This window comes from Girardinichthys multiradiatus, chromosome 21 (assembly GCF_021462225.1).
Source record: "Girardinichthys multiradiatus isolate DD_20200921_A chromosome 21, DD_fGirMul_XY1, whole genome shotgun sequence".
In the NCBI taxonomy this organism is placed as follows: Eukaryota; Metazoa; Chordata; class Actinopteri; order Cyprinodontiformes; family Goodeidae; genus Girardinichthys; species Girardinichthys multiradiatus.
Genome location: NC_061813.1, coordinates 39,737,442 through 39,754,848, shown reverse-complemented (window position 1 = coordinate 39,754,848; position 17,407 = coordinate 39,737,442). Strand labels below are relative to the sequence as shown.

The following is a 17,407-nucleotide window of genomic DNA, read 5'->3' as shown; positions in this document are numbered from 1 at the left end:
GGTTTACAGACCAAACCAACACTACTTTGTGTCATTTGCCATTTATGAATCTGGGTGAAGCTCATCTAATTTATACCCCAACGCCACGTTTTCTGATCAAAATGTCAATCTTATACCTTTTATCAGTAAGAAGTGGAAATCACGGAGTCTTGGGCTGCAGAGTTTTATACCAAAAAGCCAGAAAGTAAACACCTCTGAAGAAGATCACTGTTAATTTTTTATTTGATTTTATTTCTCTCACATGGAACAGTTATTATAAAAACTGGAACAGAGTGATTGATCAGTCCAAATAAAATCTAAATAAATTGACTATAACCTGGGTTAACATACAGACTATTGATGACAAACTAATAATACAGAGAAGGCATAAGAAGCCCAAAAATCCTCAAGGCAGAAACAAGAAAAACCTTCAAGTGCCTCTTCCAAAAATAACACAGATATATTCAGCAAATCATATCCAAACACTGCTATTTTCCAGAAAATCACACATTATCAATGCTCTCCAGCTAGAGTGATGCTTTAATTCAGGACATGATTGGATGCATTCATCACAGCAAGACAACAAATCCCTACAAATACGACTTGTTGGCGACAAATTAAAATATTTATGTCTAAAATTAGGAGTGAAAAATTGTGAGATGTACAGAAACGCTTGATGTTCTCACACAGTCTGGGCAGCTTTCAGTCCAAACCAACACACTGGGACATTTCAATATCTGCACATTAAAATGTTTGTGAATCCCAGAGGTTAATGTGGCTGTTTGTGACTGAAACCGAGACTTTTTCCATCTCTGTAGAAACGTTCAACAAAGAAATGACCCAAAATATAAATGATTAACCTACCTCAGAATAAACCTGCTTCACTCATTCCTCTGTTCAAATCATCTCAAAGAATAAAATAAATCAAAAAAGAACGACTGGAATTTTTAAAATCTTTTTTCTTTTTGTTTCTTAACAACAGCTGACAGTGAAAACCTCTTGGTTTTAAATGCTAAAACTTCAGTGTTTTTTCTATTTCTGCTCCATAATCTCTCGCTGTTAAATTCTGTTTATTGTTTTGTGGGTGAAGTTGAAAAATCTCCAAATGAACAAAAAATCTCAGCTTTACCCCAGAAACTCCATGAAGGTCATCAGGACCCGAGTTTTATTGGTTGTGACTTCATCTAACACTGATCCACCTGAAATGCTTCATTATGGCTCATTTTATTCCTCACTAGCAAATAACCAAAATATTGCATATTCAGGTTGCCTGTGTGTCATTAAGAGAAACAAAGCCTCACGGATTCTGTTGAATCTGTATTAAAACAAGTCTTCAGACTATTTCTGGACCAAACAGAGGAAAACGCAGCATCTGGTGCCTGTTTTCCTCTGAAGGAAGTAGTTGGATCATGGTTGGTTGATCCCCCATGTTTTGTTAATAGGGACTCAAACTAAACCATGATGCTAGTTAACTACACTGTAAAACCACCCAGGCTTTAATTAAGAACTAGTTTAACTACAACAAACATGATCTGAAGACAGTGATGAATGATTGTTGCGGCGCCCTCAGCTTTTCTCGGCTCCCGTTTCAAAGATGTAGAAAAACTTTTCTAATAAATCCATCTTCACTGCAGCACCGTGACCTCACTGACATATTCAGAAATATCCAACCTTTAATGCATCAAAATTCACTCAAAAGGGCAAGAATCTCGTATTAAGAAGTAATTGTTTTTAACTAAATCATTTGTGGCACAATTGTTGGCACCCCTGCTGTCAACACCTTGTTTTTGATAGCATGTTGTCTTCTCCTCTAACATCTCTAATCTCCCCAGATGGTCCAGAGTTCTTGGGTTTTATCCACAGGTTTTATTTGTTAGGAGCAGCTTAAGGCAAGAAGATCTGACCTTGTAGTCGTTCCATGAAGATCACCAAACATCTGCCTTCCTTTAGTAGCATACTCTCTTGTCTTTCCCATTTTGAAGACTAAGAGAAACAGGCCTTTTTGTGACATATTTATGTTACTTCAATAAAAGATACATTTATTTGAAGACATCTTTATGACAGGTGCCAATAAGTGTGGAGTAAAATTAAATGATATATTAATGAAAACAAACATTAACATTAAGTTGCAAAATGATTTAAATTTGAGCCATTCTAACTTATTTTAGCTTAAAATCTTTATATAAAACTCAGTGTGAAACGTGTTCATTTCAGTGAGAACACGAGCTTCTGTGCAATGCTGTTTCTTTGGGTTATTTTAAAAATATTATTCATAAAATTTGTAAAAAATAAGCCAATAAACATGCAAACTTTTAAATGAACTACTATTAATTATTCGTATTATTTAAATTAGTTGTAAAATGAGAGTAATTGTAATGAAATAATCTAATGTTGGTGAGAATGTGGCTTGAGATAAATCTCCTCTGATGACAGCAGCTTCAGTGGATCCAACCAGGACGTGAACCTTTTGTTCAGAACCAGTTTGGATCTTAATGAAAAAGTTCTGGTTAATTTCTCTCTGTGTGTGAGAAAACATTGTAAAACAAAGAAAAGCATCAGAATTAGTTCTGCGTGTATTTGTGTGAACAGGATGGTCTGTCTGTTGAGTTCAGGTCTGCAGCAGTGAAAAAAACAACAAAAAACAGACATAAAATTCAAAATATCTCAGAACCTTTACCTGAAACCTGGACTGTTTGAGCTTCCTCAGTTTGAGCTCTTTTTACCAACCCTAAATCTATCTCTCCTCTGGTTGATTAGAGCCTCATCTTCTCAGACAGACTCTTTTTAAATGAACCAAATCCTACCCTTCCTAAATGAACCGGGCCAGAAAATGAAAGAACCTCCTTCGTGTGGCTTTGATGACTTAATGTGACTCTGGGTTTCTAACCCGCAGCATCAGCTGAGAACTTGTGGACGTCATTTATTCAGGTGTTGGAAAAGAAAAGAGTCCTGAAATGTAAAGAACATCACCATCATCTGTTTTAAAAACACTGAGAGCGCATTTTTGCTGAAAGTTTTCACCCCTGCAGGACATCTCCTCCTCCTCCTCCCTCTTCCTCTTCAGTTGCAACACTCCACGTAGTTTGCAGGCAGCATACCGGACTTGCCGGTTCTCTGCACGGTGCCGTACATCCAGCCTTCATCGATGGGCTGGGCGTTGATGATGACGTCTCCGTCCCTGAAGGACACCTCGTCGTGGTCCTGAGCCGCGTAGTCGTACAGCGCTCGGTAAACACGCTGAGATCAACACAGAGCAGCAGAAATAAAAACAGAGTTTGTTGCACAGCAACCACTAACTTCACTGTGTTTTACAAGGATTTCAGGTGATTATTGCACAATTGTGACATGGAGGGAAAATGATACCAGGTTTCCAAACTGTTTCATAATAAAACTGAAAAGTTTGGTCTGCATTTGCATTCAGTCCCCCTGATTCCATAGCTTCTAGAACCACCTTTGTCTGCAGAGCTGCTGCTGCTGGGTGGTGTCATTAGGGTTGCTGTAGATGTTAGAGTTGGACTACAAAATTCTATTTTTATTTCTTATGGCATTCTTTTAACATCTTACCAGTCTTCCAGAACGGCCAGATTTATAGAATGACTACATTTCCTGTCAACAAACGCTCCCACCTGAGCTGCAGATCGCTGCAGCTGCCCCAGAGCTACCATGGTCCTCTTGGCTGATTAATGTTCACCTCGTCCAGCCTGTCAGTTTAGGTGGACGTCCATGTCTTGGTAGGTCTGAAGGGGGACCATCCTCTCTCCATGTTCAGATGATGGGTTGAACAGAACTCTGGGAGATGTTCAGAGCTTGAGATTTTGTTTTAGAACCTAACCTTGCTTTAAGCTGAACCAGAACCTTCTCCCTGACCTGTCTGCTGTGTTCCTTGGTTGCTGGTTGTTCTCTAATGTTCTCTAACAAACCTCTAAGGCCAGAAACAGAACATCTGCATTTAATCTGAGATTAAATTGGACACAGCTGGACTCTACAGATTAGCTGCCAGCTAAAGGCAGCTGGCAGCTCTGGATTTTATTTAGAGGTTTTAGAGTAAAGGGTTGCTTCCCTTTTTAGATTCTTATTTGTAAAACATGTTGAAATACATTTCTATCCACCTCACAATTGTGTTCTACTTTGTGTTGGTCTGTAATTTGTTTTTAATAAATTTATTAAAAGCTAAATAATTCAAGGGGTGTGAATACTTTTGTAAAACGCTGTATCTGTTTTCTCTATCAGAAACTATTAGTGCGATCAATGCTGTTCAGGAGCGTACCGATGTGGCAGATTGGGGCGGTGATGTGACGGATCTGACGGACGACATGCTGGTCTGATGCATGTAGCCGTGGTACTGCTGATGCTGCTGCATCTGGAGGCCCTGATGATGATGGTGGTACGCTCCGGGCAGGACAGGAGCTGTGAGACAAACACAGAAACACACAAGGGAAGTCAGCAGCCTGCAGCCGTGTATTACTGTCCTCTGAGTAAATCCAGGGATCGGCGTGAGGTAAACTCAGTGAGCTGCATGCACAAACCTGCAAGAAGGAGGTGAGTTAGTCTGAGGAGAACACACAGCTTATATGTCAGAAATCAGGTTCACGCTGCTGGGAATCAGAAACAAGAGATACCAGGAGTGCTGGTGCCGCTGCAGTCCCAAAGGTCAGAGGTCAGAGAGCTGGCAGACTGCTGGGAGTGCTGTCTGCTCAGCCTGCGGCCTGTACGCTCTGACAGGCAGCCGCCACCAGATGGCAGCACAAGGCAAAAAGAAAATGGAAAGAAAGAAAAGCTCATTAGATTAAATAATTTAGAGAACAGCTGTTAGTCGGATTATTATGAGAAAAATTTTTCTGCAGATGACTATTAGACCCGAATGGTACTGGAACGGTCAGCTTTCACATGAATAGTTCAGTTTCTTCCATTAATATAAAACCTAAACTATTCATTTAAACTGAGGCTAATCTGTTCATGTTCAGACCTAAACGGACCAGAGTTCCCAGTCCAAAGACATTCTTCTTCTGGCTTTTCAGCCCTGCCCAGAGAAAACTTTAGATTACTGTTGATATTGATAATTATATTCCCATAATCAACAGCACCCTTTAATTTGTGGAATATGATGTACTTCAAATTTCATTTGTAACTTTAGGATTTTTTATGTTATCTACAGAATTTAAAGCTATCGTTCATTTTCAACTCTATTTCTCTATATTCTCTTTATCATCAGTTATTCCTGTTTAAAAGCCTATTATTCATACCCCCCACTCCATTTTATATTTCATATTATTCATATATATATATATATATCATTTTTTTTTCTAAGTATGCAATTTTCATTGTCTTGTTATGGGTTGCGGATGGTTTCATTGCTGTAAATCTCTGTACAACACAACAAGAATCTGTCAGTGAATTTTAAATAATTGGAAACAGAAACATTTTGTCCCAAAACGACGTTTAGAAACTTGTTTTTAAGGTTATTAGATCCTAGCAGACCAGTTGTTCTGCTAGGATCTAATAACCGTCTGACTCCATTTTCACAATCCTAACATTAAGCTTTTCTTTTTTAGGTTTTGAGTATTTCTTGTTCAAATATTTTTTCAAACCAAACTATTTATTTTACAATCCTTGTTTAAATTATTTTGTTCTTTTTCCCCCAATTTCATCAAACGGAACGTCAAAGTGTTCAAAATGTAATAAATAAATGAAACATTATGAAATGTAATTTAAAAGCTGACGTTTATGTATTATTTGGAAATAAAAAAAACAGCTGGTCACATTAAATCATGATCTATTATTTATTGATACTTATTTCATAATGTTTCATTTATTTTTATTTAGATTTAATTTAGAAAACATTGGCGTTCCATGTATGTCATGTTTTTGCTGTTGTTCTGTAAACTGCATTGAAATGTTTTTCATCTTTAAAATTAAAATGAAGAAACGAAAACCAACAGCCATGCAGATAACTTCACACTGAATAATAAAGAGGAAAACATTGTCTGTAAAATAAGTTGTGTGCACCTTGAAGTCTAATTTGTGAACAAGTTAGCAGGTTGATGAGTTGGTGAATAAGAAACTAAATCAGCTGCTCTGCATGTTAACTAAAATAAGTGGTTTTAATTGTTCTATCATTTGCTGTAAAATAGATTCTCCTGCAGCCACTTGCAGTCTTGTCTAATTACGAACGTCTCAGGTGATCTACCCGACATCCTGCGGAGACTTTTGGATTGAATGTTGTCTTCCAGAGGGTCAAAATCAAAGATGGAGCCTGGATCTGTCCTCCACACCTTCAGGTCTTCAGAGAGGAGGACAAAAAAAGAGAGTTCAGCCCACAAACCGCAAGAGTCCAACAGTCTTCACCTGTATAAGAAAAGCCTTAAACTGTGAAATAAAACACAGTCTGAGTTATTTTTGAGTTTTCTCTGTTGAACAGAAATAATAAAGTAGTAAAACAAACGCAAAGAAAAATGATTTATGCTGAATGATCCTGAAAACAGATCCTTTATTTCTAATATATTTAGATGATGTCTTAATTATAAGAAGCAGACTGAGCTCAGCAGCAGTCTGAGGAAAATCTGTGCAGAAGAACCACAAACAAACAAATTACTAAAATGCAATAAAAAATGAAATATGATCTCGGTAAGGAACGATTCTCCAGCTTGTAAGTTCAATGATGCATCCCATCGGTTCTGGAAGCAGTTCAGAAATATCCATCAACATGAAGAAACAAGCTGAGGTCTGGAAAAAACTGTCCAGGTGAACAAACTGCTGGTTGGATTTACTAAAAACTTCTGCTTGAGTCGCAAAACGGTGAAAAGAGGCTCAGATCGGATCACAGATAAAAACACGTGAGAGGAAATCTTCTCCTGCGTCCCTAAAACCCTGAAACACTGTAGAACCAGGACCCGAGGTTAGATGGAGGAAAAAACCATACAAATGATTTTATGTACAAAACATTTTAAAGGTGTAGATGTAGAATGATGTGAACTCATCGGTATCATTTTACCTGTAGGAAAAAACGTATAGTGTAGGAAAATATGTTGAGTAGAAGGTAAAATTACTTTTGGGACTTTAAATGTTGTGAAACTCCTTGAAAGTATCTTGTTATCTGGTCTGGATGCCGTGTTTCTGCAGCTGTTTGCTGCAGCTGCACCGAGTGATTGGCTGGTGACTGGAATCAGATGATTTTCAGCTTGACATGCTGGACAGAAACCTTCAAAAATCTTTTTTTCCCATCACTAAAGGTCCATTATGTAGTGGTAGTGATGTGTTTAAAGACCAGAAGACTAGAAAACTATTTGAATCCTGGTAATTACTGTTCTTAAAGAGAAATCAGTATTGGCTAAAATGGGTGTAGGTGGATCAAAGCTTCACAAAAACCAGAGATGGACCATAAAACTTTGTCTGACTGAGAAAGTTGAAGGCCAATCAAATCCTGGATTAAAACCTGAAGTTCAGACAAACTGAGGAGGAGAGGTCAATAGGAGCAGGAGTAAATGGAAAACAGGAGAGGAGGAACGAGCTCAAAGGGTTGAGGAAAACACAAACTTCCTTCCAGAAGTCTCAGTTGAAATGAACCCCCTGAATTCATTCCTTACACACAACAACGTGCTCCTTCAGCGTTTTTCACTGACCTACGATGATGCCTCCTGGCCGCCTGTCCATCTCCACACCCTGGGGGTGGATCCCTTTGCTGTAAGCCGCCTCCCCCATCATCTGATTGGCTCTCTGGTAGCGCTCCATGCTGGGATCATCCAATCCTGGCGTGAAGCCTCGGCCGCGGGTCCGCTCAAAGTCCTCGTGATACTTGGCCTGAAGAAGAAAAACAGAGAGACGTGACCTGATGAAGACAATGAGGAGTTCCCACAGAAAACACACACACACACACACACACACACAGCTCAGGGTGCATTTGGTCAGTGAGCAGATAAAACCCAGCCATTAAAGTGCATTAACTAACACACTCTCCTCCGCCTCATTGAGCCACTTATTGAAACACACTGCTGTGGTGTCTTCGTTCCCTGCAGGTGGGGGTTAGTATCTGTGCAGCAGCCCCACCCTCTGTGGCACATCACTCATGTTAGCTTCGCCCAGCTGTGAACCATGGCAACCAGGAAGCTACCATGGAGACCGAGTCTTGGGTCCTCCTGACCCGCCTGTACTCGGGCGTGTCTAGCTCGGTGCAGCTCCGCCCCCTCAGCTCCTGCAGGCCGCGCTGGTACTTCACCTGTTCAAAGACACGTTTATACGATGTTACTGAGGAACACACAGCTTTGTTAGAGCAGTTCAAAGGTCATTATGATTCAGGTATTTCCCTTATTTGGTTAAAGCAGTTCCTGTGGTGAAAAGCTAATGCTGGTTTTGTTAAACAGGTAAGAATCAGTTTGGTTTTCCACAGCCTGAGAACCAACATGGAGCCCTGTCATCACAGCGCTTACATTAGGAGACATTTTCAGCAGCAATCCAGGCATTTCTGCATTCGTCTGGATGTGCATCTCAGAGCAGACAGGTTTCAAATGTCTCAGTAGGAGTGTGATTTATGAACAGGTGGGGTTTGTGAATGCTCTGCTGGATGCTGACTGATGTTTCTGTTTAAAATGTTGCTGCAAACAGAAGAAGAACCAACCGTGTTTGTAATTCACTGAAATTAGCGACTGTAAACGATGATGGATGCTAGCACTGACCAGCCCTAACTGAGACGCATCGCGTGAAAACTGCAGGAAGACAAGAGACAGAAAGCTGCTAATTTAACTTCTCCAACTAAATAAACCAGCTTTAGATGAACTGGCCCTCTTCATATGACATGCATGGTCCTAAGATCTGGCCCAGAGGCAGTTCTTGGTTCTGTGGCAACATGGGGCTGGTCACTGGCTATAGAAACAGAAATCAAATCAGTACTGGACCCGGCCCGATGGAAGAAGCTCCACAGGCAGAAATGACCTATGAGGCCATCGGTGCTTCTCAAAAAACCTAAAACTACACAAATGTGTGTCTACAGATGTGTGTTTGCGTCTTGCCGAGCTGATGTTCTCCTGGTTCTGTTTGACCCGCTCCACCTCTGGAGTCACACCCACACTGGTGGCCTTGGCTGGGGTCTGCTTGTATTTCACCTGGCAGGAAGTCAGACAGGAAATTAAATTAAACAGAGTTCTGTTCAGGCACAGAGCTTCTACCTGGTACCAAAATATCCTGCTGACAGTCAGAACCTCACATTAGTGCACATCTGAATCAGAACAAATCTGAACAACTTTTTTTACGAGCAACCCATGCTGCACTAAAAGGTACCAACCGAGACTTCCTCTCATGAACAATTCAAAATGAAAGCATTTATTAACAGCACCGGGAAGGAATGATCACTGCCTGGTCAGTGAAAACAGCCGGAACTGACGACTGAAAACAGCTGGAACCGACTACTGAAAACAGCCGGAACCGACGGCTGAAAACAGCCGGAACCGACGAATGAAAAAAGCCGGAACTGACGGCTGAAAACAGCCGGAACGGACGACTGAAAACAGCCGGAACCGACGACTGAAAACAGCCGGAACCGACGGCTGAAAACAGCCGGAACCGAGGGCTGAAAACAGCCGGAACCGACGGCTGAAAACAGCCGGAACCGACGGCTGAAAACAGCCGGAACCGACGGCTGAAAACAGCCGGAACCGACGACTGAAAACAGCCGGAACTGAGGGTTGAAAACAGCTGGAACGGACGGCTGAAAACAGTCGGAACGGACGACTGAAAACAGTCGGAACGGACGACTGAAAACAGCCGGAACTGACGGCTGAAAACAGCCGGAACCGACGGCTGAAAACAGCCGGAACCGACGACTGAAAACAGCCGGAACTGAGGGTTGAAAACAGCCGGAACGGACGGCTGAAAACAGCCGGAACGGACGACTGAAAACAGCCAGAACCGACGAATGAAAACAGCCGGAACCGACTACTGAAAACAGCCGGAACCGACGGCTGAAAACAGCCAGAACCGACGAATGAAAACAGCCGGAACCGACTACTGAAAACAGCCGGAACCGACGGCTGAAAACAGCCGGAACTGACGACTGAAAACAGCTGGAACCGACTACTGAAAACAGCCGGAACCGACGGCTGAAAACAGCCGGAACCGACGAATGAAAAAAGCCGGAACTGACGGCTGAAAACAGCCGGAACTGACGACTGAAAACAGCCGGAACCGACGACTGAAAACAGCCGGAACCGACGGCTGAAAACAGCCGGAACCGAGGGCTGAAAACAGCCGGAACCGACGGCTGAAAACAGCCCGAACCGACGGCTGAAAACAGCCGGAACCGACGGCTGAAAACAGCCGGAACCGACGGCTGAAAACAGCCGGAACCGACGACTGAAAACAGCCGGAACCGAGGACTGAAAACAGCCGGAACTGAGGGTTGAAAACAGCCGGAACGGACGGCTGAAAACAGTCGGAACGGACGACTGAAAACAGTCGGAACGGACGACTGAAAACAGCCGGAACGGACGACTGAAAACAGCCGGAACCGACGAATGAAAACAGCCGGAACCGACGACTGAAAACAGCCGGAACTGACGGGTGAAAAGAGCCGAAACGGACGGGTGAAAACAGCCGGAACGGATGGGTGAAAAGAGCCGGAACGGACGGCTGAAAACGGCCGGAACGGACGGCTGAAAACGGCCGGAACCGACGAATGAAAACAGCCGGAACCGACGACTGAAAACAGCCGGAACTGACGGGTGAAAAGAGCCGAAACGGACGGGTGAAAAGAGCCGGAACGGATGGGTGAAAAGAGCCGGAACGGACGGCTGAAAACGGCCGGAACGGACGACTGAAAACAGCCGGAACCGACGAATGAAAACAGCCGGAACCGACGACTGAAAACAGCCGGAACTGACGGGTGAAAAGAGCCGAAACGGACGGGTGAAAAGAGCCGGAACGGATGGGTGAAAAGAGCCGGAACGGACGGCTGAAAACGGCCGGAACGGACGGCTGAAAACGGCCGGAACCGACGGCTGAAAACGGCCGGAACCGACGGCTGAAAACGGCCAGAACCCACGGCTGAAAACGGCCGGAACGGACGGCTGAAAACGGCCGGAACCGACGGCTGAAAACAGCCGGAACCGTTAAGCATCCGGATTGGGACACAGTTTATTATTTTCTTCCTTTAACTCCAGTTAAAGTTTTTCATGGTATAAATCGTCCTTTTGAACGTGGTAGATCTGTTTTCTGATGTACTGTAGTATTACTTGGTCAGCCCTTTGTAGCGTTTGACTAAATGGTCGATAGTTTGATATAGTCCACTAGGTGGCGATAGCAGGTTCATTAGGTGTTGGATCTATAATCTAAGAAAAAGAAATGCTGTCCAAGTGATCCTCACCCAGACTTTGACACCATCTACGTGTCCTTCCTGTCACTGACTGGAGAGACTGAGGAGATCCTGTTTCCAGGAACCCAGGCAGACCTTACCAATGAATAACTCACACAGATGTTTTACAGTGTCAACAACATCCTGACCATTCAGAGCACAGAAAGCTACCATTAAACTTGTTGTCTTACATCTTTCAGGCTTTTAGTAAGATTTATTTTCCACTTTACTGTCTGACGAATCTGATCCAGAAACATCATGTCTGTCAGGTTTGAATCAAATCAAACCTTCATGATCATCAGGCTCTTTCTATCTATTTCTACTCGTACGCGTCGTCTTCCACTTATCCGGGACCGGGTCGCGGGGGCAGCAGACTCAGCAGAGACGCCCAGACGTCCCTCTCCCCAGATACCTCCTCCAGCTCCTCCGGGTGGAGCCCAAGGCGTTCCCAGGCCAGCTGAGAGACATAGTCCCTCCAGCGTGTCCTGGGTCGTCCCCTGGGCCTCCTCCCGGTGGGACGTGCCTGGAACACCTCCCGAGGAAGGCGTCCAGGAGGCATCCGGTATAGATGCCCGAGCCACCTCAACTGGCTCCTCTCGATGTGGAGGAGCAGCGGCTCTACTCCGAGCCCCTCCCGGATGGCCGAGCTCCTCACCCTATCTCTAAGGGAGTGCCCGGCCACCCTACAGAGGAAACTCATTTCAGCCGCTTGTATCCGGGATCTCGTTCTTTCGGTCATGACCCAAAGTTCATGGCCATAGGTGAGGGTAGGAACGTAGACCGACCAGTAAATTGAGAGCTTTGCTTTTCGCCTCAGCTCTCTCTTCACCACAATGGACCGGCACAGCGCCCCCATTACTGCGGCAGGCGCACCGATCCGTCTGTCGATCTCCCGCTCCATTCTTCTCTCACTCATGAACAAGACCCCGAGATACTTAAACTCCTCCACTTGAGGCAGGAACTCCCCTCCAACCTGAAGAGGACAAGCCACCCTTTTCCAGTCGAGAACCATGGCCTCGGACTTGGAGGAGCTGATCTTCATCCCAGCCGCTTCAAACCGCCCCAGCAGATGCTGTAGGTCTTGGCTAAAGGGGGCCAGCAGGACTATCTATCTATTTCTATACCATGTTTAAATAGCTACATAGTACTGTTACTTATGTTGTAAATTCTTCCCATGCTGTAAAGCCTTTTCTTACTTTTAGATTTTTTTAAATAGTTTTTCTCTTTGTGAGTTTCTGGATATTTTTATTTGTCTTTTCTTTGCAGCTGAAAGTCTGAATTTCCCCCTGTGAAAACAATAATAATAAATATTTCTCTTTCTGTTCTACTCACAGAGCTGATGTTTTCCTGGTTGCGCCGGACTCGCTCCATCTCAGGTGTGTCCATGACTGGAGTGCCGTGACCCACTTCCTCTCTGTACTGGACCTAAACAGAACCTGATGTTAGCCAGCTGCTGCACACAGACTTAAATGACAAAAACAACTTAAAAGTCCTGATCCAGTCCTTATTTCAGGATATTTTATCTTCAAACCCCCAGACTCTTCTTTAATCTTTTAAAGTGATCTAGCCCAAAATTTCTTTGGTCTTTCAGATGTTTAGCTTTATATTACTTTATAACAGGGCTGCAACTAACGGTTATTTTGCTAATCGATTGATCTGTCCACTATTTTTTCGATTGACATCCTAATAATTGGAGAGCAAAAGGTGCTTAATAGGAGATTTTTTACAGAATTTGAACCAGATAAACTAAAGCTAGGCCGCTTGAACAGTTCTGGATAGACCATATTTACAGACAACGAAGGTTTTTCATCTTAAATGCAAAATGTATAGATTTTCTGTACAGTTTTGGCCTCATTTACTGCTCTGAGTGGATTGTTCTTTCAGCAAATGGCATGTTTCAGAGTCTGTATACTCCAGTTAACCATTATTAGATTATTAAATCAGTTGTTGATTATTTCAATAATTGATGAATCACAATTAATCCGAGTAATTGTTTCAGCCCTACTTTATAATAGGCTACAGTCTACGTTTTGCTAATTTATGTCCATAAAAAATAAGCCGTGTTCAAAAAGAACAAGTTAATTCGGGAAACTTGATCAGATGTGAGAAAACATGCAAAGAAACAACCAAACTGCAAAGATTTATCACAACAACCAAAAAATTTAAACATACTCAAGAAACTGATAATCTGCAAATAAATAAATGCTGAAATTAGCAAAGTAAAAACTTAATATTAAAAATCAGTTGGAAAGCATGATTTAAAAAGCTTTTAATGTAAAAGAAAAATACATCTAAACAGATTTATTTCTGGGGGGTTCCCAGTTTAATGTGTTGGTTCATTAAAATAATTTGTAACTTTTTACAGTGCATTTCTCTGTCATTTGTCTCTGTCTGTTTTTTGCAGTAAAAGTGTTGATTTGCTTGTGTTGCGTGGACCACCAGGCCATGTCTGCAGTTCTAAGCATGATTAACTGTAATAAAAACGCATGAAAGAAGACATTTTCTCAGCCTCTTAAAGTTTAAAGATCTTTCTGAAACCTCGCTGTGGGTGAACGTACATCACTGAACTTCTTGGCGTTCTCCCTGGCGAAGAAGATCTCGGGCGTCTCTGTGACCGACGCCATCAGGCCTCTCGTCACCTTGGAGTCCCAGCAGTATCGCAGCTAGATGGCGGCAGAGAGCTGTGTTAGAAATGCTTGGGTCCAAATGAGACTGGAAAAGGTGCTTTAAAGCTGTCAGATCTCGTCTCTCACAGAACTGATGTGTCTCTGGTTGGCTCGGACCCTCTTCATCTCTGGGGTTTCTGAAACCAGGCTGTACCGGCCCTTCAGCTGCTCCGCCTCATCCTTGTACTTCTTCTACAGAAACACACAGACTAAAGTTATCAAGGGAGAGTATATGTTTGTTACTGAAGCAGTAGGGATGAAGGTGGAATGGTGCGGCTGCATGGAGGAGAACATCTGAAAGTGGATGAATTTAAGTACCTGGAGTCAACCTGTTCAGAGCAAGATGTGAAAGGAGAAATGTAGAAGTGAAAGAGAAACCTTCCAAGATCAGGATATTTGGATTTTTGGGAGGCTAGAACAAACATGGTCAGAATCAGAACTACAGCAAGGGACAGAGAGAAAGGTGGCGCCCCCTACAGGACGTAGGCAGCTGAAGAAGAAGTACAGGGGTTGGACAATGAAACCGAAACACCTGGTTTTAGACCACAATAATTTATTAGTATGGTGTAGGGCCTCCTTTTGTGGCCAATACAGCATCAATTCATCCTGGGAATGACATATACAAGTCCTGCACAGTGGTCAGAGGGATTTTAAGCCATTCTTCTTGCAGGATAGTGGCCAGGTCACTACGTGATACTGGTGGAGGAAAACGTTTCCTGACTCGCTCCTCCAAAACACCCCAAAGTGGCTCAATAATATTTAGATCTGGTGACTGTGCAGGCCATGGGAGATGTTCAACTTCACTTTCATGTTCATCAAACCAATCTTTCACCAGTCTTGCTGTGTGTATTGGTGCATTGTCATCCTGATACACTGCACCACCTTCAGGATACAATGTTTGAATCATTGGATGTACATGGTCCTCAAGAATGGTCCGGTAGTCCTTGGTAGTGACGCGCCCATCTAGCACAAGTATTGGGCCAAGGGAATGCCATGATATGGCAGCCCAAACCATCACTGATCCACCCCCATGCTTCACTCTGGGCATGCGACAGTCTGGGTGGTACGCTTCTTTGGGGCTTCTCCACACCGTAACTCTCCTGGATGTTGGGAAAACAGTAAAGGTGGACTCATCAGAGAACAATACATGTTTCACATTGTCCACAGCCCAAGATTTGCGCTCCTTGCACCATTGAAACCAATGTTTGGCATTGGCATGAGTGACCAAAGGTTTGGCTATAGCAGCCCGGCCGTGTATATAGACTCTGTGGAGCTCCTGACGGACAGTTCTGGTGGAAACAGGAGAGTTGAGGTGAACATTTAATTCTGCTGTGATTTGGGCAGCCGTGGTTTTATGTTTTTTGGATATAATCCGGGTTATCACCAGAACATCCCTTTCAGACAGCTTCCTCTTGCGTCCACAGTTAATCCTGTTGGATGTGGTTCATCCTTCTTGGTGGTATGCTGACATTACCCTGGATACCGTGGCTCTTGATACATCACAAAGACTTGCTGTCTTGGTCACAGATGCGCCAGCAAGACGGGCACCAATAATTTGTCCTCTTTTGAACTCTGGTATGTCACCCATAATATTGTGTGCATTTCAATATTTTGAGCAAAACTGTGCTCTTACCCTGCTAATTGAACCTTCACACTCTGCTCTTACTGGTGCAATGTACAATCAATGAAGACTGGCTACCAGGCTGGTCCAATTTAGCCATGAAACCTCCCACACTAAAATGACAGGTGTTTCAGTTTCATTGTCCAACCCCTGTAGGTTTGATGACCAACCTGGCTGTAGATGTCTTTGAGGTAGGAGGCGTGCAGCAGCTCAGGAGTGTCGGTGAGCGTCCCGTATGAGTTTTCCCTCAGCTGCTCCATCTGTTTGTAGGATCTCTGCAGCACATAAACACATATAGAGTAAAATAACACGATGAACAGCAAGGCCGCCATGCTACACCTAAATCACAGTTCTGTATTTACATCAGGCTTGGTCAGGAGGACAATACAGCAGAAAATAAAAACTAATTTAGAAAGCAACATGCCAGATCTTACTTTTCTTTTCACATTTTAAATTTAGACTGAATATTTACTTAATTTGGTCATAAGTTTGGGAAAGAAAAGCAATTTAGAACTGAATAACTCTGCCCATAGTGTAAATCCAAATAAATAGGCTGTTAATTACCCCTTGCTATATTGTTATATTCTATATTTGTATCGCTCCCTCTCCACTGCTCCCATAACATGGAAACCAGGTGGGTCTCCAGCCTCCTGCATGTCCTTAGTCACCAGTCTTGCATTTGCTTGGTGTGGATTGCTTTAGATTGTAGCCTAATTGACTCGGTTGCTATGGAGGCTCTTAACAAAAACAAAGACATAACTTCATGTGTGCATCCTCTTCTGAATGAGAGAAATAATCACCTTAGATCTCCTTTGTTTGACCGCAACCTCAGAAATAAAACAACGAGCAACGTTTCTACTGAATTAACTTTAAGACTCTCCAGAAGAAGCAGTGAGATGTTTAGCTGTCTGTGTAGATGCCACAGGTATTACATTTAGAAAACTTCAGTTAAGTTTTAATTAACATTTACTCTGGCAAACTTTGAAGTTAGTTTAATATGTAATTTAATGCACACAGTTCTGAACCACCTGCTGGGCGTTAATCTGGACCCGGATACCTGGCTCTGGATCTCTGAAGCTCTCTTGGCTCTCTGTATCTCCAGGACATCTGCGCTCAGCTCCATGCCTTTTCCCATGATCTCCGTCTCCAGATCCCGGCGGTATTCCTTCTGCAGAACCACAAACGATACCCCTGCAGTGAAACCCAGATCTATTTTTTCATTTGTAAATCAGGTTTTGTTTCTGAAGTTGGTCTCACCTGGTTCAGAATCTGATTGGCTTTTTTAACCCTCAGAAGCTCAGGCGTTTCCTCCAGACCAACACCAGATAAGCCCCGCCCCTTCACTTCCTGTTCCAGGTCCTTCTTGTACGCCTTCTGCAAAGAGACAAGAATGGCTGATTAATAAGTTCAAGCATGACTTGAGAGAACAAAGGAAAAGGTAAATAGATGTTATTTGAGAGTTGCTGTAAACTCAATGCAGTTGGCTGAGTTTAATTAGATAGATCAATTTTTAGCCATCTGCATTAAAAACAGAATCTGAACATCCGATTATACTGGAATAAATTGGTCAGATCTGAGCTGAGTTTGACCCATGATAATTTTATATAACTGGATTTAAATTAGACTTAATTTAAATTTTTAATTAAATATATAAATAAAATGACTTGATGTTGAATTTTTCAGTAAATATAGAAACATTTGAAATCCTTTAAACATTATTTACCAAAGTAATTAATAAATTCATGTTACTATGGAATCACCTCCAAAATTCAATCTAATAAAAACTTTGCCTTTATTGAAGTA

General features: G+C 42.7%; 1 protein-coding gene across 4 annotated transcripts in view; it reads right to left on the bottom strand.

Moving 5' to 3' along the window:
• Nucleotides 1-210: 210 nt before the first annotated feature.
• nebl (nebulette) overlaps nt 211-17,407 on the bottom strand; it is a 110,631-nt gene continuing 93,434 nt past the window's right edge. The window contains exons 58-69 of one of the 4 annotated variants that reach the window (XM_047349945.1): nt 16,862-16,978; nt 16,662-16,772; nt 15,775-15,879; nt 14,071-14,175; nt 13,876-13,980; nt 12,650-12,742; nt 8,982-9,074; nt 8,087-8,191; nt 7,599-7,776; nt 6,167-6,259; nt 4,247-4,386; nt 211-3,216 (exon numbers count right to left, since the gene is read on the bottom strand). In XM_047349945.1, coding sequence (XP_047205901.1) covers nt 3,040-3,216; nt 4,247-4,386; nt 6,167-6,259; nt 7,599-7,776; nt 8,087-8,191; nt 8,982-9,074; nt 12,650-12,742; nt 13,876-13,980; nt 14,071-14,175; nt 15,775-15,879; nt 16,662-16,772; nt 16,862-16,978 — 1,422 coding nt within the window. In that variant the 3' untranslated portion in view covers nt 211-3,039. Of the gene's footprint in view, nt 3,217-4,246; nt 4,387-6,166; nt 6,260-7,598; nt 7,777-7,965; nt 8,192-8,981; nt 9,075-12,649; nt 12,743-13,875; nt 13,981-14,070; nt 14,176-15,774; nt 15,880-16,661; nt 16,773-16,861; nt 16,979-17,407 lie in introns of those variants that run through there. The other 3 variants (XR_007035758.1, XM_047349946.1, XM_047349947.1) reach the window with 3 other exon arrangements.